Source organism: Abramis brama (assembly GCF_963993115.1).
Source record: "Abramis brama genome assembly, chromosome: 1".
Classification (NCBI taxonomy): Eukaryota; Metazoa; Chordata; class Actinopteri; order Cypriniformes; family Leuciscidae; genus Abramis; species Abramis brama.
In genome coordinates this window covers 39951393-39974269 of record NC_139963.1, presented here as the reverse complement: position 1 = coordinate 39974269, position 22877 = coordinate 39951393, and the positions used below count along the sequence as shown (strand labels likewise).

The window sequence follows — 22877 nt, the reverse complement described above, 5'->3', positions numbered from 1 at the left end:
AGCCGCCGGTTTCCAGTTTTCAGACTGCATGTCGATCAACAGACGGAGTGAGAGAACTTCAAAACAGAGGGGACGTTTATGAACATATATCACCTTTATTAAAATATTACCACCACAGGTCAACAAACAATCAATACATACATCCTGAAACCATTTTCCATTTATTTTATTAACTAGTTTGAATATATGAAGCCATGCAAAAATACATTTTAAAAAAAAGTCGTCACTCAGTAATATAACTTGAATATTCTTCTAATTAATATGTTTTTAAGAGTAACTTGTACATTTTTGTTGCGCTTTAAGTTAAAAGTAGTATGTAGTATGTAAGTAGTTTGATCTTTCATTATTATTCTTTTTAAAATCTGCAAATTAAGTTTGCTTTAAAATATTATTCTATTTCAAAACGTTTTGTACAGTCTTTTTATCCTTTATTGCATCATTATTAAAGAACAAAATAGGCATATTGCTATCTGCCAATACAGAATTCAACTACAGATCTGCATTTACTGTATGCATAAACATTTCTAACAACTGTAATAAGTTATGTAACACACAAGATACTTTTTCGTTTCACACAGGCTATTAACACAACTTTAAACCCACAATCTCACAAAATAGTGGGTAACACTTTTCTATAGCAAATAAAAGTTAGTGTGGCATAGGCTAACCAACATACAGGAAAACATTTTGTTTGATAACTTGATACGTTTTAAACGTTTCTTTTTTTATCATCCAAGACATTCTTCTTTGACACTGACACACAGTCACACATGTGCTATGAGCTTTTACACATTGAAGGCCCGGTTTCACAGACAGGGTTTAGATATTAAGCCAGGATTAGGCCTTATTTCAATTCGGGCATTTAAGTAGCTTTTATAAACGTGCATCAGAAAAAAAAACATTGCTGGTGTTAATCTTGAGACAAAACAATGGCACTGACTTATATTAAGATATGCCAGTGCAAGTTGCTTTCAGTTAAAACAGCTCAAACATGCATTTTAGTCTGGGACTAGCTTAAGCCTTGTCTGTGAAACTGGGGGATAGATAGCCCACCCGTTTTTATTGAACGTATGTAATCTGAATGATGTTCAATAGGCAATATCATCTTTGTTCAATGTTAGCAATTGCCTCCATTGTTTAACAGAAGCATTTCATACTGATTCACTGGCTGTATTTGATAGCTTCCAGTTGTTTTTTTATTTCTCCACAGATAGATAAGTAATGCGATGATGATTATAACAAGCAGTGCAACAAGCGCTACTATAACATATGGAATGTAGTCTGGAGAGTTGCCTAGAAAGGAAGAACAAAATGTAGGTTCAGTTAATAAAGATCTAATAAAAAACTCAAAATATTTAGCATAACATTCTTTTTATGGTGACTCAACAGTAAAATATCACATAACCAAAATCTGTTAATATCTCATGGCATGGGGAATAAATATCAGATTATTATCAGTCTTAGCCCTAACCTCTTATCTCCACTTCGAAGGTCTTGTCCTGACGTCCAAATTGATTCGTGGCACTGCATGTATAAACTCCAGCACTGGTAGATGTGGCTTTCGTGATGTTTAAGGTGATTTGGCGCCTCACAGAGGAGATGTTCTCATTTTTAAAGCTCCACCACATTTCAGGCTCTGGGTTACCAGACGAATTGCACTCTAGGGTTATATTGCTGTCTTCAGCCACAACAAACTTGTCTTGGCTGGCATGAAACACTGGGGCATCTGTGTTGGAATTAGAACATTGTCTTTTTTATTTCTGTGTCAAAGGTTGTTAAAAAATATATAAGGTATTAAAGAACATTTTTTCGTACACAGGATAGTTAGAACGAATGTAGAATTCACAGTTCCATGTTTGTTACTTGCAGTTAATTGATACAAGCCACTATCATTCCATTTGGGATTGTAGGGAAGCTCGATAGGTTTTCCATTTTTGTAGAAGGAGACATCAGGCTTTGGTAACCCATTAGCTACACAAGGACGATGGATGAGTGTTTTCTCTTTTACTTTGTAGCTCTCACTGCAGTTCAGCTTTGGAGGGTCTATTTTTGAGAAAAACTTTTTTTTAAATTTGATAACAGAAAGACAATCAGAGACACAAAACATCAGGTTTTAACGCAGAAGAACTCTCACACTTACACTCCACTGTGATGTTTATGAAACACGTGGAATTGCCATGTTCATTACTGGCAATGATTTCATATTGGTCAGAATCATATGTGTTAAGAAGTATAGAAGCATTGAGTTGGCCTAGTGATGATTTGCGTCTCCAAGAGATGTCTGGATGAGGGTTACCCACAAGAGAATATGAATTTGGATATGAATTCAAGGAGGTCCCTGTCGTTGGAAACCAGTCCTGACAATCTTTAATTTTAGGCTCATCTGAAAAAGAACATTGGAAACATATAACATACTTATCAGTGTATTTTAAGAGCATTTCTAGCTTTTTTACATGTGTGGAGGATGGAGATAAAAACAATATTTTGTTTACTTACAATATACAGTAATGTTGAGATGTTCTGATTGGGCTGTTGGAGGAGGTCGAGGTCCTTCTTCTCCCAGTTCCAGCTTTGCTTCACACCAGTACTGAGCTCCATCATCAGCTCTGTCTGGACGGATCAGGAGTTTAGATGTTTTATTGACTGGAGTCTTGATGGTGTCAGTGAAGGTGGTTTGATCCACCAGAGTCTGTCCTTTGTACCAGTTGACAGTGAGATTCTGAACAGGAGCCACATTGAGAACGTCACACTGGAGCTCATACTGGTTTCCCTCCATCATTGGTCCGTTGTGATTCACAGTGCTGATGGACACACTGTCTGGAGTCTCTGTGGAGGAAGATTTACACACTGATATCTGCAGTCATCAATGTACATACATAAGACAATTCTGAGAATGAAAATATAAAAATATCAATGACAGAGAAACTCACTGTAAATAGTCACTGGGAGATTCACTACACACTGTCCCTTATCATAATTAATGTAGCAGGATGGCACTATGCCCCATTCTCTCAGTTCTGACACTCTCCATGTGATCAGACTGTCTCTGTTCATGGGCACTGCTCCCTCACTGGCTTCCCATCCCATTCCTTTACGTGGGACATAAGTGCTGCAGTCGGCTGAAACAGGACCGCCAAACTTCACAACAACTCTCTGTGGGTTGAGCTGAACTGGACAGTCGCTGTCTATAGAATTGGATGTGATTGAAAACTAATTAATCTCTATCACAGAATAACAGCATAATTTATAATCAGTTTGGGCACTCACTCATCTATCTAGTGATAAAAAAAACTTTTCCTTAGCAAAGTGTGAGCAATAAAATAGTAATGCTTTAGGAGCCAATTACATTGAACACATTTAAAAACACGAGATGCAGGGCATTGGAATGAAAAAACGTGTATTTTAACTGGTGTTCCTCACACACTTATGATCCTCAGCGGTCAAAATCGACAAAATTTTGTTTTTTAATTAAACGGATGTACTACAATTTGTTTCAATAATATATATTTTTTAAAATTAAAACATGTGTTTTTTATTTCATTTTACTAGACAATATTCACCTGCACATTTATTCCTATATAAAATAATACAAATATTAGAAATACATTTTCATATTATTTTCAATTAATACAGTGATTAAGTTAAAAAACAGAGCAAATATATTCAATATCCAATGCACTGAAGGCAGATTTGCGCCATCTGATGTGAGAACCAAAGAAAATCATATGTAATACCATCATGCAACCAGATGCCTGTATAGCCTTATATATGTATCCGGTCTGTCCCTATTGCTTAAAAAAGTAGTTTCGGACCACTCTCAAAAAATATATTTAAGCGGACCATTCTCAAATAAATATATATTTAAGCGGACCACTCTAAAATAAATATATATTTTTTATATCAGACAAACACAAAAAAATGTGTAAGCCTACAATAAAAAATAAAAAAAACAGTTCCTTTCTGTAGTATTACTGTCAGTATTTCTGAAGAAAACTGAAACAGCTGTCGGAAATTATCAATTAAATGAACTCACTTAGAATGGAAAATAATAGAAATAGTTACCTTGTATGGACACTTTTACACGTCTGGTGGTGATGCCAACAGAATTGCTCGCAATGCAGAGCAGATCCTCAGGTGTTGATTCTGATATATTAAGAGTTTCACTATAAACTATATCAGTTGTGCTGTGATTCCAGCTGATTGTTGGTTTTGGGTTTCCCTCGGCTTCACAAACTATCACCACTGGATATCCTCGAAACACAGGCACTATGGAGGGCAGTTTGGTCTCACTGATGATCGGTTTAACTGCAGGAAGGAGCAAAAAACAGTTTTAGAGGTTTTGTATCTGCACTGCATCTTAAATTTCTTATGTTTATCCATATTCATTTTAATCTTGTAACAAAACCAACAAAATTTTGAAATTTAACAAGAAAGAGTTACACACTAACTCTGAAATCGCATAGTCTCTTCTTGAGTAGGTACTTATTTTGATTAAGTATTTACTTCATGGCTGCCAAAAAGTATTTTCTATAGTATGAATGTAATCTGGATGAACTACATTTGCCATAATGTCATTATCACATGACCAGCGTCAGTTTTGTCGCTTCACCACCATTAACAAATCCTCTCCTGTGGCCTCATGGGATAGTAAAGTGTCTATCGTATGCACACTTTTTGTCTACTCTTTAGTGAGTACTGTGAATTCAGACATATACTTCTTGGGTCATATACTGTTTTCGCCAACTATATTGTAGGGAAGTGTGCGATTTCGGATACAGCCACAGTGTCACATGGTAAGTGCTACAACCAAAAGTCTGATTTGGACAACAGATGTTCTTAAAAGATTAATAATAGAAACTGATGGATCTTACTTACAATATACAGTAATGTTGAGATGTTCTGATGGGGTTGTTGGAGGAGGTTGAGGTCCTTCTTCTCCCAGTTCCAGCTTTGCTTCACACCAGTACTGAGCTCCATCATCAGCTCTGTCTGGACGGATCAGGAGTTTAGATGTTTTACTGACTGGAGTCTTGATGGTGTCAGTGAAGATGGTTTGATCCACCAGAGTCTTTCCTTTGTACCAGTTGACAGTGAGATTCTGAACAGGAGCCACATTGAGAACGTCACACTGGAGCCCATACTGGTTTCCCTCCATCATTGGTCCGTTGTGATTCACAGTGCTGATGGACACACTTTCTGGAGTCTCTGTGGAGGAAGATTTACACACTGATATCTGCAGTCATGACTGTACATAAATTAGACATTTCTGAGAATGAAAAGATAAAAAATATCAATAACAGAGAAACTCACTGTAAATAGTCACTGGGAGATTCACTACACACTGTGTCTTATCATAATTAATGTAGCAGGATGACTCTATGCCCCATTCTCTCAGTTCTGGCACTCTCCATGTGATCAGACTGTCTCTGGTCATGGGCACTGCTCCCTCACTGGCTTCCCATCCCATTCCTTTATGCTGGACAGAAGTGCTGCAGTCGACTGAGACAGAACCGCCAAACTTCACAACAACTCTCTGTGGGTTGAGCTGAACTGGACAGTCGCTGTCTATAGAATTGGATGTGATTGAAAACTAATTAATCTCTATCACAGAATAACAGCATAATTTATAATCAGTTTGGGCACTCACTCATCTATCTAGTGATAAAAAAAACTTTTCCTTAGCAAAGTGTGAGCAATAAAATAGTAATGCTTTAGGAGCCAATTACATTGAACACATTTAAAAACACGAGATGCAGGGCATTACGTGTCTTTTAACTATGTGGTGTTCCTCACACACTTATGATCCTCAGCGGTCAAAATCGACAATGTTTTTTAATTAAACGGATGTACTACAATTTGTTTCAATAATATATTTTTTTTAAATTAAAACATGTATGTTTGAGGGGATTTCATTTTACTAGACAATATTCACCTTCACATTTAATCCTATATAAAATAATAGAAATATTAGAAATACATTTTCATATTATTTTCAATTAATACAGTGATTAAGTTAAAAACAGAGCAAATGTATTCAATATCCAATGCACTGAAGGCAGATTTGCGCCATCTGATGTGAGAACCAAAGAAAATCATATGTAATACCATTGTGCAACCAGATGCCTGTATAGCCTTATATATGTATCCGGTCTGTCCCTATTGCTTAAAAAAGTAGTTTCGGACCACTCTCAAAAAATATATTTAAGCGGACCACTCTCAAATAAATATATATTTTTTATATCAGACAAACACACAAAAAAATGTGTAAGCCTACAATAAAAAAACAGTCCCTTTCTGTAGTATTACTGTTAGTGTTTCTGAAGAAAACTGAAACAGCTGTCGGAAATTATCAATTAAATGAACTCACTTAGAATGGAAAATAATAGAAATAGTTACCTTGTATGGACACTTTTACACGTCTGGTGGTGCTGCCAACTGAATTGTTTGCAATGCAGAGCAGATCCTCAGGTGTTGAATCTGTTATAGTAAGAGTTTCACTATAAACTATATCAGTTGTGCTGACACTCCAGCTGATTGTTGGTTTTGGGTTTCCCTCGGCTTCACAAACTATCACCACTGGATATCCTCGAAACACAGGCACTATGGAGGGCAGTTTGGTCTCATTGATGATCGGTTTAACTGCAGGAAGAAGCAAAAAACAGTTTTAGAGGTTTTGTATCTGCACTGCATCTTAAATTTCTTATGTTAATCCATATTGATTTTAATCTTGTAACAAAACCAACAAAATTTAGAAATTTAACAAGAAAGAGTTACACACTAACTCTGAAATCGCATAGTCTCTTCTTGAGTAGGTACTTATTTTGATTAAGTATTTACTTCATGGCTGCCAAAAAAGTATTTTCTATAGTATGAATGTAATCTGGATGAACTACATTTGCCATAATGTCATTATCACATGACCAGCGTCAGTTTTGTCGCTTCACTGCCATTAACAAATCCTCTCCTGTGGCCTCATGGGATAGTAAAGTGTCTATCATATGCACACTTTTTGTCTACTCTTTAGTGAGTACTGTGAATTCAGACATATACTTCTTGGGTCATATACTGTTTTCGCCAGCTATATTGTAGGTAAGTATGCGATTTCGGATACAGCCACAGTGTCACATGGTAAGTGCTACAACCAAAAGTCTGATTTGGACAACAGATGTTCTTAAAAGATTAATAATAGAAACTGACAGATCTTACTTACAATATACAGTAATGCTGAGAGGATCTGATGGGGTTGTTGGAGGAGGTCGAGGTCCTTCTTCTCCCAGTTCCAGCTTTGCTTCACACCAGTACTGAGCTCCATCATCAGCTCTGTCTGGACGGATCTGGAGTTTAGATGTTTTATTGACTGGAGTCTTGATGGTGTCAGTGAAGATGGTTTGATCCACCAGAGTCTTTCCTTTGTACCAGTTGACAGTGAGATTCTGAACAGGAGCCACATTGAGAACGTCACACTGGAGCTCATACTGGTTTCCCTCCATCATTGGTCCGTTGTGATTCACAGTGCTGATGGACACACTGTCTGGAGTCTCTGTGGAGGAAGATTTACACACAGATTGATATCTGCAGTCATGACTGTACATAAATTAGACATTTCTGAGAATGAAAAGATAAAAATATCAATAACAGAGAAACTCACTGTAAATAGTCACTGGGAGATTCACTACACACTGTCCCTTATCATAATTAATGTAGCAGGATGGCACTATGCCCCATTCTCTCAGTTCTGGCACTCTCCATGTGATCAGACTGTCTCTGGTCATGGGCACTGCTCCCTCACTGGCTTCCCATCCCATTCCTTTACGTGGGACATAAGTGCTGCAGTCGGCTGAAACAGGACCGCCAAACTTCACAACAACTCTCTGTGGGTTGAGCTGAACTGGACAGTCGCTGTCTATAGAATTGGATGTGATTGAAAACTAATTAATCTCTATCACAGAATAACAGCATAATTTATAATCAGTTTGGGCACTCACTCATCTATCTAGTGATAAAAAAAACTTTTCCTTAGCAAAGTGTGAGCAATAAAATAGTAATGCTTTAGGAGCCAATTACATTGAACACATTTAAAAACACGAGATGCAGGGCAGTGGAATGAAAAAACGTGTATTTTAACTGGTGTTCCTCACACACTTATGATCCTCAGCGGTCAAAATCGACAAAATTTTGTTTTTTAATTAAACGGATGTACTACAATTTGTTTCAATAATATATATTTTTTTAAATTAAAACATGTGTTTTTTATTTCATTTTACTAGACAATATTCACCTGCACATTTATTCCTATATAAAATAATACAAATATTAGAAATACATTTTCATATTATTTTCAATTAATACAGTGATTAAGTTAAAAAACAGAGCAAATATATTCAATATCCAATGCACTGAAGGCAGATTTGCGCCATCTGATGTGAGAACCAAAGAAAATCATATGTAATACCATTGTGCAACCAGATGCCTGTATAGCCTTATATATGTATCCGGTCTGTCCCTATTGCTTAAAAAAGTAGTTTCGGACCACTCTCAAAAATATATATTTAAGCGGACCATTCTCAAATAAATATATATTTAAGCGGACCACTCTCAAATAAATATATATTTTTTATATCAGACAAACACAAAAAAATGTGTAAGCCTACAATAAAAAATAAAAAAAACAGTCCCTTTCTGTAGTATTACTGTCAGTATTTCTGAAGAAAACTGAAACAGCTGTCAGAAATTATCAATTAAATGAACTCACTTAGAATGGAAAATAATAGAAATAGTTACCTTGTATGGACACTTTTACACGTCTGGTGGTGATGCCAACAGAATTGCTCGCAATGCAGAGCAGATCCTCAGGTGTTGATTCTGATATATTAAGAGTTTCACTATAAACTATATCAGTTGTGCTGAGATTCCAGCTGATTGTTGGTTTTGGGTTTCCCTCGGCTTCACAAACTATCACCACTGGATATCCTCGAAACACAGGCACTATGGAGGGCAGTTTGGTCTCACTGATGATCGGTTTAACTGCAGGAAGGAGCAAAAAACAGTTTTAGAGGTTTTGTATCTGCACTGCATCTTAAATTTCTTATGTTAATCCATATTAATTTTAATATTGTAACAAAACCAACAAAATTTTGAAATTTAACAAGAAAGAGTTACACACTGGCTGTGTCTGAAATCGCATAGTCTCTTCTTGAGTAGGTACTTATTTTGAGTAAGTATTTACTTCATGGCTGCCAAAAAAGTATTTTCTATAGTATGAATGTAATCTGGATGAACTACATTCGCCATAATGTCATTATCACATGACCAGCGTCAGTTTTGTCGCTTCACTGCCATTAACAAATCCTCTCCTGTGGCCTCATGGGATAGTAAAGTGTCTATCGTATGCTCACTTTTTGTCTACTCTTTAGTGAGTACTGTGAATTCAGACATATACTTCCTGGGTCATATACTGTTTTCGCCAACTATATTGTAGGTAAGTATGCAATTTCGGATACAGCCACTGTGTCACATGGTAAGTGCTACAACCAAAAGTCTGATTTGGACAACAGATGTTCTTAAAAGATTAATAATAGAAACTGATGGATCTTACTAACAATATACAGTAATGCTGAGATGTTCTGATGGGGCTGTTGGAGGAGGTTGAGGTCCTTCTTCTCCCAGTTCCAGCTTTGCTTCACACCAGTACTGAGCTCCATCATCAGCTCTGTCTGGACGGATCAGGAGTTTAGATGTTTTATTGACTGGAGTCTTGATGGTGTCAGTGAAGATGGTTTGGTTCACCAGAGTCTGTCCTTTGTACCAGTTGATTGTGAGATTCTGAACAGGAGCCACATTGAGAACGTCACACTGGAGCTCATACTGGTTTCCCTCCATCATTGGTCCTTTGTGATTCACAGTGCTGATGGACACACTGTCTGGAGTCTCTGTGGAACAGATTTTAGAGGTATTGATTTCCACAGTCCTGAGTGAATTCCAGAAAATAATTTGTTTTGCATGATTTGAAAAGAAAAAAAAACTCACTGTAAACAATAAACGAGAGATTCTGTGAACACTGTGTTTCATACACAGAAAGACAAAATCTGTTAAACATCCAGAATTTAGCATTCACATTTTATGAATCGTGTGGCTTGTATTTACCCAAAGAGAAGAACAGCATATACAGTAACTGTATATACACCTCATGTCATTCTAAATCAGTATGACTTTATTTCGTCTGTGATGAGATGAGTCATTTTGACTGCAGTGGTTTGGTGTGTTTATAGTGGTTGTTAAGGCAAGCATTAGCTTTTCTTTTGCTCATACCTATGACCTATGGCTAGGGAACAAACCACCCATTACTCTAAATCTTACTCCTTGGTACGTAAATGACCCTGCAGTTCAGAGATATTAATATCCAGCAAACATTATTGACGAATCATGTGGTTTGTTGAGCAGAGGTGTGCTATTTTTACTAATAAGCTGGGAAACAACCACCTACCAACCTTTTGAATGCCTTTAAATGATGCCATAACATAATTCAAAAGACCATAACTGTATCAATCTAAAAAAAAAATCTACTTACTAATTTAATCAATATTCAGTTTCTATAAAAGTTCATGAAATGATCTCATTCATATGTTCCCACCCTGAGTACAGAAGAAAAACAAAGGTCAAATATGTTAAACTTTTGGGCGTTAGAAGTGTGAAACCTACTTGAAGGACTGTCTGCATGTGCTTTAGTTTCTGTTCAGAGACTTAACAACTGGCACACCCTTCAAAATCATTCAAAAGTTAAAAAGAAGCTTTTGGATAGTAAAAAAAAAAAAAAGGTACTTGTGTCTGGCTTTAGAAACTAATATCATCTCTCAGATAAAATCAGATGGAACACTTTGCAAAGTGCCATAGCTTTAAAACATTTTCATATGTAAAAGAACATGCAGATCCAACAACATCACCTATGAGACCTCAATCTCAAGAAAACCAGATTTGGTTTTAGTAGAAATAGGGCTACAAAGACACGAAAGAGACAGGCTGTAACATTATGAACTCTATCCCAGGAGGACTTTTTGGCCCTTTAGCCATGATAAAGCTTAAAGACATGACTGAAACCACAGAAAGACAAAATGGTGAGAACTTACCGCCATGAACCAAAGTGATCAGCAAGAGACCTATCAACCGTTGAAGCAGAAGCATTGTCGGCACAAACAAATGATTGGCAGTGATGGAGCGGTAATGCCAGAGATGGATGATAGATGGATGATTGCTGTTGAAAAGGATTTATTTTCTTCTAACTGTCAAAAGCATGGTGTGATGCATCTAAGAAGCTGCCAATTGAACAGGAAATCCTGCTCAGACTCACATTTTAAAAGAGGAAACCCACACATGTGAGGCAATGTTTTTTTTAAAATAATTTGACGCAGAGCGTTTTCAAGGAATAAAGAAAAAAAATAGAAGTTTGGATGATACTCTGGTAGTAACTATTTTTTGACTAAAATATGTACATTTTATATGCAATTATACAAAAATAAGACATTTTATATTTGACAGTTTAAACACAATTCAGTCTAATGCATATATACCAGAATACAAAACTGCATCAGACAAAATGCAAGAAAACTTCAAGACTACATCAGCAATGAAATAACCTGAAGCTCATTTAGTGCTCATTGTCACATCTTTGTGAAAAGGTACAGTAGCACTCTTTCTGTCTGCTGAGTTGTTTCAGTTCAGCTTAGGCAGGTTTGATCATCATGGCCACTTTCTTTAGGGCGTACGAGCCTCCGTGGAACTCTGCCCAGTAAACGCCATCCTGGTATCGACTTCTGTAATGGCCGCCTCTGTACCACACACCATTCAGGTTTGAGTGGGCACACATGTGGTACCACCAACCGCCCTTCTGGTAATGAGCACAGTTACCTATGGAGGACAGAGAATGTGGCTTTTAAAATAGTTTTAAGGACAGAAAAAAATAAAAATAAATCGACTGATCACCTGAGTAGGCATCCTTATCGCGGTCCAGAGTAGTGAACGCTTTATTGTTGTGCCATGAGAGGGAGTCTCCTGCACTGCCTTGGTAACTGCCTAATCGTAGACGATACCAGTCGCTCTCTGCTTCCACCTGAAAGCTGTCGTACTCCGCAAACACCTGTCGTCCTTGCCAGTCTTCCATAGCAACTCGCAGCTTGTACTTGGCCTGAGAGGTGAGCCAGTACAGGTGCTCCAACCCCAGCCAGTATTCTCCATCCAGATTCCCAAAGCCTTGCTGTGTATAAGAAATAGTCATGTATTTCATTTTGCATTAAAAAGTACATTGTGTGCATTAAAAATGCAGATTTTTTGCTCATGAGCGCCCCCCTGTTTTGCCGCTTATGTGGCATTATGGCACCAAAGTGTGGAACGTAAGGGTTGAGACCATCAGTTGTGTAGGGCCACTGAATAAGGGCCGTTTACACAAGCCGTTTTCAACTAAAAATGGAAAAAAATATATATGTTTTGGCCATTCATTTACACGAAAACAGCATTTTGGGGGCCTGAAAACTCAAACTTTTAAAAATGGGTTTCAAAGTGCATGTTTTTTGAAAACTATTTTGTGTAAACTACACAAAATGTGAATTTGTGAAAATGATGATGTCATGTGTTCAGTCTATAGCTGCGTAGTGTTTCTTTACAAAGTGACATCGCCAACTACTGGCCTGGCATGAATAATACAGTGTTTTTAGTCGTTTTCGCGGATCTGTTTTGATGTCTGTGTGCGAAAAACGCAAATGGAAATCTTTTCTGTTTTTGGTACATCGTTGTCGTGTAAATGTACCCTAAAACAGTATAGACCATTGTTACCCATGGCTAATAGGTTTGAGATCAAAGATGAAATACACTACACAACTTGTAACTTAAAATGTGAACAGATTTTAATACATCATACACTTGCCGTTACAGAGAAAAAAAATGTACATCATACACTTGCCGACTTTGTAAATAGTTACAAAAATGGAAAAAAATGGACATAATACACTTGACGACTGAGAATGACTTTAAAGCAACACTAAGGAACTTTTCCTCTTCGGTCGCCCTACAGGTTGGAAGCGAATTGTCCATTACCGCTGTCGTAAATAATTTAGCCTATAGCGCAGCCTACTGTCGCACGCACGCTCGCTGTTTATCTAGCACCGGCTTTGGGATGAATGATGTCCACTGACAAGGTAGAGTATGTTGCATGATTTCATGAAAGTATGATGTATTGCGACATCAGAAACGAAGAAAAACTAAATAATAACTGTAACGTATATAATAATTCGAATGTCTCATTCGAACTACAGAAACGCGACCTGGATTGGCAAACTTGCATAGTGTGGTTATAGCAGATATAGGGCTGCAAAGCGAATCCAAAAGTGCCTTTTACCCTGTTACGACTTGATGAACCACTGAAACGATATTGGAAACATTATTTTAAGGTAAAAAATGTTCCTTAGTGTTGCTTTTAGACAAGTCATTTCACTCGGCGGCCATCTTTGAAACGCCTCTCGGTCTTGCAAGTGCAGCTCCTATCTCTTTGAATGGGGAAACATCAAATTCCCCAAAGCTGTTCACCAAGCTTATGATTAAATTTCATTTTTGAAATCATCAATGAAATCTGACAACAACTGTCTCATAAATTTTGTTTCTAAATGCTTGAATCATGACAGAAAACGTCATTTTTCAGGCTGGATCAAGCTAATGCCCATGCGAAAAGGAAGCGCGCATCTGACTGTTTCTATAGGAACCGGAGCTTCTAATGGTAGCTGCAGTGACACGATGACTCTACCAATCGGCGATTGGCTCTTATTTAGAAGGACACAAGAGAGGACTTGTGAATGGCAGTGAAGCAAGACAACCTCTATAATAGCAAGTGTTTTGTTTCATGCACCTTGTACTGATCCCAGGTTCTGAAGAAGTTGACTGAGCCATCCTGTCTCCTCTGGATGACGGTCCAGCCACCTTGAGCTCTGCTTTGGTCACACCAGGCCTGCAGCAGACGGTTAGTGTTGCGTGGTCGCAGCAGGTAGATGCCGCTGCTCTTCTCTCCTGACTCCAGCACATGATGACAGTCATGCCACGGCCCTTTAAAGGAGACAGTGTGCTGCTCATTCATATTTAGTACATTTTCACATCACAATCATCTATACTACTGGTCAAAAGTTTGGAATAATTAAGATGTTTAAATGTTTTCAGAAAAAGAAAAAAAAATTATGCTCACCAAGACAGCATTTATTTGATCAAAAATATAGTAAAAAACAAATGTTGTGAAATAATATTACAATTTAAAATAACTGTTTTCTTATATATTTTAAATGTAATTTATTCCTGAGCATCATTACTGTAGTCTCACATGATCCTTCAGAAATAATACTAATGATGATTTGCTGCTGTGTTATTATTGTAATTGGTAATCAATTATTAATAATAGTCCTTACTGTTAACAATTTTGGATGATTTAATCAATCCTTGCTGAATAAATCAATTAATTCTATCTCTAAATCTTACTAACCTCAAACTTTTGAATGGTACGTATCATGATTTCCACAAAAATATGAAGCAGCACAACAGTTTTCAACATTGATTACGATAAGAAATGTTTCTTGAGCGAATCGGCGTATTAGAATGATTTCTATAGGATCCTGTTCATTTGCTGTTCATTTCTCAGAAATATTCCTGGTGTTTCTTCATTGATTTTATTTGTGAATCAAAATGTTTAAAACAAAACATGTTTTCATGGGAATATTGTTTTCTATCTTCTTGGTCTTTTGTATAAACTATAACAATAAATAAATGGCATTATCCTTCCATGAACTGGCATCATTTGGTGGGAAAACAACCACAAATATCACCATGTATTAGCAATGGATTTGATGAATTCTGTGACAATTTGTGTTATTAGTTGGTTTGTCTCAATTCATAAAATCGCAGTAGTTGATCTCTTTAAAATAAGGTTTCAGTTGTCAACATTAGTTACCTATATTACTTAACACGAACTAACAATCAACAGTTCTACTGCATTTATTAATCTTAGTCAATGGTCATTTCAACATTAACTAATTTTTTTAAAATCCAAATTTGAATTTGTTAACATTTGTTAATGCCCTGCAAACTAACAATGAACAATTAGATTTATACTAAATGTTAAGAAAGATTAATAAATGCTTTAAAAAATATATATTGCTCATTGTTAGTTCATGTTAGCGTGTTTTATTATAAGTCTTAACATGAACGCCAAGTTGGCTCTCAATCACACACTGAGCAACTTTAGCTAATACATCCCTCACATTGTGACCCTGCTCTTTTTGTTTTAACTTTTAGAGATAACTTTTAGAGAAGTTAGGATATGGGTGGTTTCTATGTTTGTAAAATTAAGATTCAGCATTTGTTTTGAGCACATGAGATGTGTGGCAGAACAGACAGTGTGGAGGAGCTGGACGAATGGTAAGGAAGGGCTACTCTGTTGGTTCAGAAAGCAGCAAGGTCATGATCTGTATACAGTATACAGGCGTCTCTCAGACTTCATTTATCAGCTCACCATAGAGGAATTCCCACTCCCACAAGCCAAAGAATTTCACCTATACAGCACATCACTGCCATCTTCTAGATACAGACTAAAATCTAAAGGAAATCATTTGCATTGTGAGATTTATTCATAAAATATATTTAAAATATATGGGATTTTGATCATTTTTTTTTAAATTATGTTATAAAATGATTTTACAGTTTTATAAGTTCATTCAGCATCGCCTTTCACAGTCTCCAAAGATTGCATACCAGTTCAGTCTTCTATCAGTGTATGTCCACACGTGCTCTGGTTTCTGCTCAGAGACTAACACCTACCCCACCCCTTTAACAACTTTTCACAAGTTACAAAGTAGCTTTTGGCTAATAAAATAGTTACTTGTATCTGGCTTTAGAAATTAATATCACCTCTCAAATAAAACCAGATAGAACGTTTTTGCAAAGTGCCATAGCTTTAAAGATGACTTATTTTTACATTTTCAACTTTCTTTTGTGTGTAATGTTGCTGTTTTAGCATGAAAAGGGTATTTAAAGTTACAAAGTCACTCCAAAGGGAGTTTTTTTTTCTCTATATCAATAAGCATTGTTTCTGAACTCCCTGAAACACCACTGTAGTCTTGAGTTTTCTTCCAAAAACGTACACATCACTATATTCCTCCTTTGAATCATTTTCGTCCCAGGCATATGCAAACAAAACAAAAAAATGTGGCGAGGCCTGGTTAAGTTAGTAGTGTATGGAGCCCCTAAAAGGACATGGTAATGGGGGGGGTTTTTTGTGTTCCCCAAGAGACTTTGCGTTCGCTCAAAAGCACTGACATATAATTTTTCCTCCCATGTTTTTTTGGGTTTTTTTTCACCACCTTGTCCCTTTTAGGGGCTTTGAAGTAGCGTGGTAAACATTGTGGTTATGAAAAGGGGAGTGACATTTCTGAAACACGCTCGAAGCTGTTGACCAATCACAACACCTTTCAGAAGGAGGGGCTTCATAGAGACAGGAACTAAACAGAGCGTTACTGACAGACTGGGAAGAGAGGTGCTGCAACAATAGCCGCGTTTCCAATGAAATTACCCGGAACATTTTGTCCCAGGGACTTTTTTTTACCCCAGACTTTTTTGTTGCTGTCTGCGTTTCCACCGTAGTCTAAAGGACCGTGAAAATTAGGCAAATTAGTCCGGTGACGTAGGACTGTATGCTTCTTTACAGTTCCCGCTGGATTTCATCCTCTGAATTTAAGCTTAATAAAGCCTGAACCTCGTTGTCAGTCCATCTGTCATATTTTTTAAACTCCATTGTGGATTCTAATAGCAAACAACTGTTACTGCACACACTGCAACAGATTTAAAAAAAAAAATGGTGGTTGAAATAAAATGCTGCGTGGAGTCAACCAATCAAAATGCGGCATTAACTCAACCAATCAGAATGTTCAGCGCCCAAGTCACACCCCTAAAAGTTCCTGAACTTTAAAAAAGTACTACCTCGCAATCAGGGACTTTCGGAGGGGGAAATATTTATCCGGAACTTCATCTAGACCCTGATTCCTGCGGTGGAAACACACTGAGTGCCACCCCAAAGTACATAGTTCCCGGGGAAAGTTCCTGCGGTGGAAACGCGGCTAATGTTAATAAATATGTGTAAAAAAAATGTTTTTACATTAAAGTACGAAAAGCTATTCTAGTAGTATATGAGTCGCCTGTAATTTATGGGTCAGCTGTAATCGCCGGCTGTAATTTGGGTCTGTTAAATGGAGACGACGTGTCCTGTAATCTCACACCCGAGTTGGTGAAGGGAAAAGCATTGCATTGTAATTCAAGGGTTGTGTCACAAAGCTTTTAGAAAGGTGGTGATTAACATGCATGCGTTATATGCATGTGTGTGTGTGTACTTGTGCTAATACACAGTTTTCAGCCTGAGCGCAGCTCTCACAGTCTGTACGTCATGTGAAGACTAATGAGGGTCACCACCTCTGATAAGACACTGTTTGGAATTCTCCGAGATAAAGCTTCCTGACTACAGGTCACTAACACTCAAGGCTATTGAACTCCTACATGAAGCACAGATAGTTTCATATAACCCATATCTGAGATTCTCACTCTTCTGCTTTTACATTTACATATTACACTCACATTTATGCATTTGGCAGACGCTTTTATCCAAAGCAACTTGCATTGCATTTCAAGGTACACATTTTTATATTTTTTTTCTGCTGAGGCAGTTGTCACTAATTGCTTATACTTTATGTTATAATTTAGAACAAACACCTAACCCTGAATATTAAACTTGTGTGTAACTAATCCAGCACCGTTTGTGCTGCAGACATTAATGATACCTCAAACGTGGTGGCTTGTTGAGGCGAAAAGTGCTATTGCTTTTCTAAGCATTTCCTAAGATTTTCACTTGGTGGTGGATGATAAAACGGGCAAAAAATTCAATCGAAGGAGGGACCACATTGGGTGGGCTCTTTCGACTTAAGTCAGTAAGTCCTAGCAACCACTCTGAACGCCCTATAAACAGCATAGCAACACAGTAAGGGCCAGATTTACTAACAGCTTGTTCCAGCACAAACCCTCTTTTGCCGTTAAAAAACTACTGAGACACGTAGTGAAAAATTTGTGCTGAAAAGGCGTGGACACTGTTATTTTTGCTATATTTGCTCCAAATATATATTTGGCTAACCTTATTGAATATGTATTTCTAGGAGTTTCCCTTTCAGACGCAAAATTGATCGGAGGAGAGTATTTAAAAGAATCACACAATGTGTTTTACTAAGATTTGCGCTCGTAATTTTACTGCTATTTTCGCCATTATTTACCGCTCCAAAAAAAGCAAGTCATTGGTCATTATGGAAATGATCTGGCTACGTCTGTGTTCTTTTACTTAGCGCGTTCTAGTGTTCTTTTACTTGCTTCTGAAACATCAGAAGATCACGCACAGAAATTTCCACTCCCATTTTGGAATTTCACTCTCACGCTAATTTGAACTTTTAACATTTATGGAATCTTTCCATTGAACAAAAGGTTCTTTATAGGTACTGGAAAAAAAGTTTTTTTTAGATGATTAAAATGTTCTTCACCCTAAGGTTCCTTGGGGAACCAAAAACTGTTCTTCTATGGTATTTCTGTAAAACCAACTTTTGGAACCTTTATTTTTTACAAGTGAAGCCTTTAGGGATTTTTATGCTACCTGGAGATTTAGTCACAGGGTAACTGATGAAAGGTGTATCAGTTGGTGGACTGGGAGAGTCATCAAACGTCTCCAGCAGTTCTTGAGGACTCTGTTCCTGGTGAAAATGGACACTTTGGTCTCTTTGGACATTGCTGGTAACTTCTTTAGTCTCTTTGTTCTCACTCAAACTACTTGTCTGTTGAACCGGAAGTGTTGTGGCTTCCTGTAAAGAGATTCATAAGAAATTTCACTTGTGGGCCGTTGTGGAAGAGAAAACTGAGAGCTCAGATGGCTCTTACCTGCAGTGTTTTAGCAGGATTCTTGAGCTGGCACTGTTTCTCCAGATGTGCGATTAGCTGGCTCTGGTTGCTCACTAGAGAAGTGAGTGTGTCATACTTCTTTTCCAGGTCTCTGTAACTGCTGGACACCTGAAGCACCTGTCAGGATTTGCCATCAAATGGTTGCAAAGAGTGATCAAAATATTACAAAAGTATAAAACTTCATAAGTGTTCCAAATATAAAATACCGTTCCATAAAAATAACCTTTTCAGTACATCCCTTGAGAAAAAGAAATGAATTAAATTGTACTGAATGTGCACTTGTAGTGTACTTCAAATCTTAAAGTGATAGTTCACCCAAAATTTTTTATTCTTTCCTCACTTTTTCCCCTCTATACTATGGAAGTCAATGGGGCCCATCAACTCTTTGGTTACCAACATTCTTCAAAATATCTTCTTTTGTGTTCGCAGAGCAAAGAAACTTATACAGGTTTGGAACAACTTGAGGGTGAGAAAATGATGAGAGAATTTTCCTTTTTGAGGGAACTATCCCTTTAATATTAATTTAAAGGTATAATATGTAACTGCATGCATTTTGCAAAATAAACTTCTTTGAAATGTAATTCCAGCACTGCGCTACAACAACCACAATGGAATGACCCTTCACATTAGATAATGCTTTACACATTCACATTTTGACCACATGATGTCGCTACACACAACGAGAGCCTATTCTGTTTTTGAGTCAATTATGGAAAAACCTAAATAAAAACAAAATAAAATCGCTTTTAAAACTGCTGACGAAAAGCAAAAACGTAGGTATTGTTTCATAAACTTAATGTCTAATGTTAAAGTTTGTTTTTACGTTATATGCTCATTGGAAGCAGGACATGCCGATATTATGGAAGACCTCAAATGACGCGACTCGCTGAGGTAGGAGGGGTTGATCAATGTACCGACGAGTTCACAGGTATAATGTCCGATCTGAGTGCCGTTCCACCGATTATTTCCAAGAACGAGGTGGAAAAATCCAAATTCCGAGCTGTCTAGAACGCAGCATCACACCATGCGTCAAATATGATGATACACACGCCGACGCGCACGGGCGAGTGACGTATGTACGCAATTTCCCGCGAAAACCATCCTGACAGGTAACATAGCTTTCCATAGTAAATTAGGGTAAGACAAAAACATGTTTTAGAAGAAGTAGGCTATTGATGATGTATTGATATGCTAATTTTGAACAAAAAAAGTTATATGGGGCACATTTAAATCAAATTACATTTTAATTTAACTGCAATTAACATCCGATTACTCTTTTTAAAAGCATTCTTTTTTCACAAGGACATTTTTTTTTTTGGTTTAAATTAAAATCTATGACTTTTCATTGCACATATTTTTGGTATTGTAGCAAATCTGCGCACAGTTTGATGTCGTTGAGATGATCTCTGCTGAAACTTTAAAGGAGACACTCTCAGGGAAAATATGAGATGCTGGAGACTCCGCTTGCTCTCCATTAATCTCACTGCTGTCTAGGTGAAGCAACTGAGACAATAATCAAACAATAATTGTTTCTTTACAGTAGGAAAAGCTACCTGGGATGTTGCGTTAAGCACCAAACTCTCGAGCCGCCGTTGCTCCGAAGCATGATCCTTCTTCTGGATGATCTCGTTCAGCAGTTGGGCGTAGAGTTGGGTGATGCGGCCGTTCATGCTGACGCTCTCCCGGCGCAGGACTCTCATCTCATTGGCCAGTGCGCCTTCCTTCTCCAGTTGCCCACGCATTGTATCCAGCTGTTCCTGCTGCCGGTCCAGCAGCGCGCGCAGGGATGCCATCTCAGAGCGGTTGACACGGGCAGTCTCAGTGCTCACGCAAAGTGCCCCTGTTAACTTCTGCTGAGGTACGATGAAGGTGTAGGAACAGCGGCTCGGCTTATTCTCTGATGCTCGAGACGGCCTTTTGTGACTGGCATCCTCCTTGGAGGTGTCTGCATTAGAGGCTTCCTTGAGGGCATTTACAAAGCACGCCCCAGCAAAAAACAGCAGGAGAACAAAGGCACGAGTCACTGGAATCTCCATGAGTGTGCTACTGTTCCAATGAACTGTCCAATAAAATCCTAACAAACAAATAATACAAAGTCTTAGCAATTTACACAATAGCATAAATCTCAAATTAACTCTCTTAATACAGTTTAACTTTCTGGCATCTTTTCTTTAGTAACTCAACGTTTAGACCAAATCTGACTTGAGAAATTGTAATAAAGAGTTACTGTATGTCAGATGTGTTTAATTTTCGACTGAGTTTAAACCAGATAGACAATGTAACCGTTTTAACATTGTAGCATCCACGAGTCGGTCAGTCATGAACGGAACTAAAGAGGCCTGCACTTTTTGATGCATGCCAGATGTTTCTGTTTAACGATGGGGGGGTAAAACACAGTTTTGCTTTTTCTTGGGTTAATCAGCATGTCAACAGAAACAGAGCCTGAGTCAAGCCATCGTTTCATCTGATCGTCAATAGCAATTGCTAAAGTCAATATACTGATGAAAATGACAGCTTTGGCACACATCATAAATATCATAAGCAATTAACAGTCTAAACACTGACTGATACAACTACTTAAAAACAACTAAAACAAAAGAACTAAAAAGACCATTGATGTCTATGGAATTATAAATCTCATTAAAAAAATTACCAAAACTAATAGCAAAAGTATGTTGAAATGTTAATGTAATGTAATGTAAATAATAAAGTGTCACTCATTAAAAAACTGCATTGTTCCACTCTAAAAAATTTGATGATCAATACGTTGACAACATGTTTTTACATTGCTTTAACTCATCAAAATAAGTTAAGCAATTTTCAACTTTCTTTAAACAAGATTCAACTAATTTTTAAATCAGTTTAATGTGATTTAAGTTGAAATTACTTAAATTTTTAAGTACAATCAACTTGGATGTTTAAGGCAGCAACTTTATAAATATATAATTAGTGCTAATCGTGAGTAATCACATCTAACATAAAAGTCTTTGTTACATTATATGTATCACACACATATATTTATACATATATATATATATATGTACTATTATTGTATTATTATGTTTATATAGCCTATATGTGTGTGTGTGTGTGTGTGTGTGTGTGTGTGTGGTGTGTGTGTGTGGTGTGACACAGATTTTTACACAGATTTTTATATATATAAACATAATAATACACACAAAGTTTTATGTTAGATGTGATTAATTAATTGATTTAACAGCACATATATATATATATATATATATATATATATATATATATATATATATACACACCAAATTTCAAAGTAATACTGAAGAGGAATTCCAACAGAAACACACATCATTTATGCAAATGTAAAAAACCTGGAAAAAATAACAAATATTTCTCTTACCTCCTCAGTTATATCACCAGATGATCTTCTCTTTTATTTTTGGTTTTGTTTAAATGATTACCTCGTCCTCCCAACTGATGCAAGCAAAATCTTCTGATCTGTGCGTTATATAACTAAAATATTATAATATCAGTGAAAAATCCCTATCATAATGAGAAGCACAGTTTAAACAAGGCCTTTGCCGTTAATAATTGAACAGGAGGACTGAAGCAGTGGATGTCTGGTCGGTGCTCTGGCTGGTCTTCAGTGGAGATCTTCAAAGGCAGTGGGAGACACCCAGACTGACAGTAAACTTTTAAAGCAGGATAATCAGCTCCTGTCAGAGGATCTTTAAACAAAGAAGAGTGTAATTACAAACCATCCTAATGAGACCAGCCCCCCTCCTCTCCGGTCCTGTTCCACACGCACCACCCTCTCCTTCACTCCTGTGACCCCGTCCATCGCTCAGACTGACCATGACTGGACAATGTGTCGAAATACAGCTTATAGGGTTCTATAA

At 37.2% G+C, this 22877-nt stretch overlaps 2 protein-coding genes across 3 annotated transcripts; both read right to left on the bottom strand.

The window, feature by feature from the left end:
- Nucleotides 1-70: 70 nt before the first annotated feature.
- On the bottom strand, nucleotides 71-11342 carry LOC311082645 (hemicentin-1). Of its 2 annotated transcripts, XM_084113595.1 has the most exons (15): nucleotides 11124-11342; nucleotides 9600-9929; nucleotides 8782-9024; nucleotides 7649-7903; nucleotides 7211-7540; nucleotides 6397-6639; nucleotides 5311-5565; nucleotides 4876-5205; nucleotides 4063-4305; nucleotides 2931-3185; nucleotides 2497-2826; nucleotides 2141-2383; nucleotides 1816-2043; nucleotides 1472-1726; nucleotides 71-1293 (listed from the first exon to the last, which is right to left on the bottom strand). In XM_084113595.1, the coding sequence occupies exons 1-15, from the start codon at nucleotides 11176-11178 to the stop codon at nucleotides 1118-1120; spliced, it is 3771 nt and encodes a 1256-aa protein (XP_083969721.1). In that variant the 5' UTR covers nucleotides 11179-11342; the 3' UTR covers nucleotides 71-1117. The 2 variants fall into 2 exon arrangements, with proteins under 2 accessions (XP_083969721.1, XP_083969722.1); XM_084113596.1 differs by lacking the exons at nucleotides 1816-2043; nucleotides 2141-2383 and having other exon boundaries at nucleotides 11124-11257.
- angptl6 (angiopoietin-like 6) lies at nucleotides 11336-22839 on the bottom strand. The gene is made up of 7 exons (XM_084113895.1): nucleotides 22379-22839; nucleotides 20559-21079; nucleotides 18985-19122; nucleotides 18704-18908; nucleotides 13889-14082; nucleotides 11977-12247; nucleotides 11336-11901 (listed from the first exon to the last, which is right to left on the bottom strand). The coding sequence occupies exons 2-7, from the start codon at nucleotides 21039-21041 to the stop codon at nucleotides 11717-11719; spliced, it is 1476 nt and encodes a 491-aa protein (XP_083970021.1). The 5' UTR covers nucleotides 21042-21079; nucleotides 22379-22839; the 3' UTR covers nucleotides 11336-11716.
- Between the last annotated feature and the right edge of the window lie 38 nt (nucleotides 22840-22877).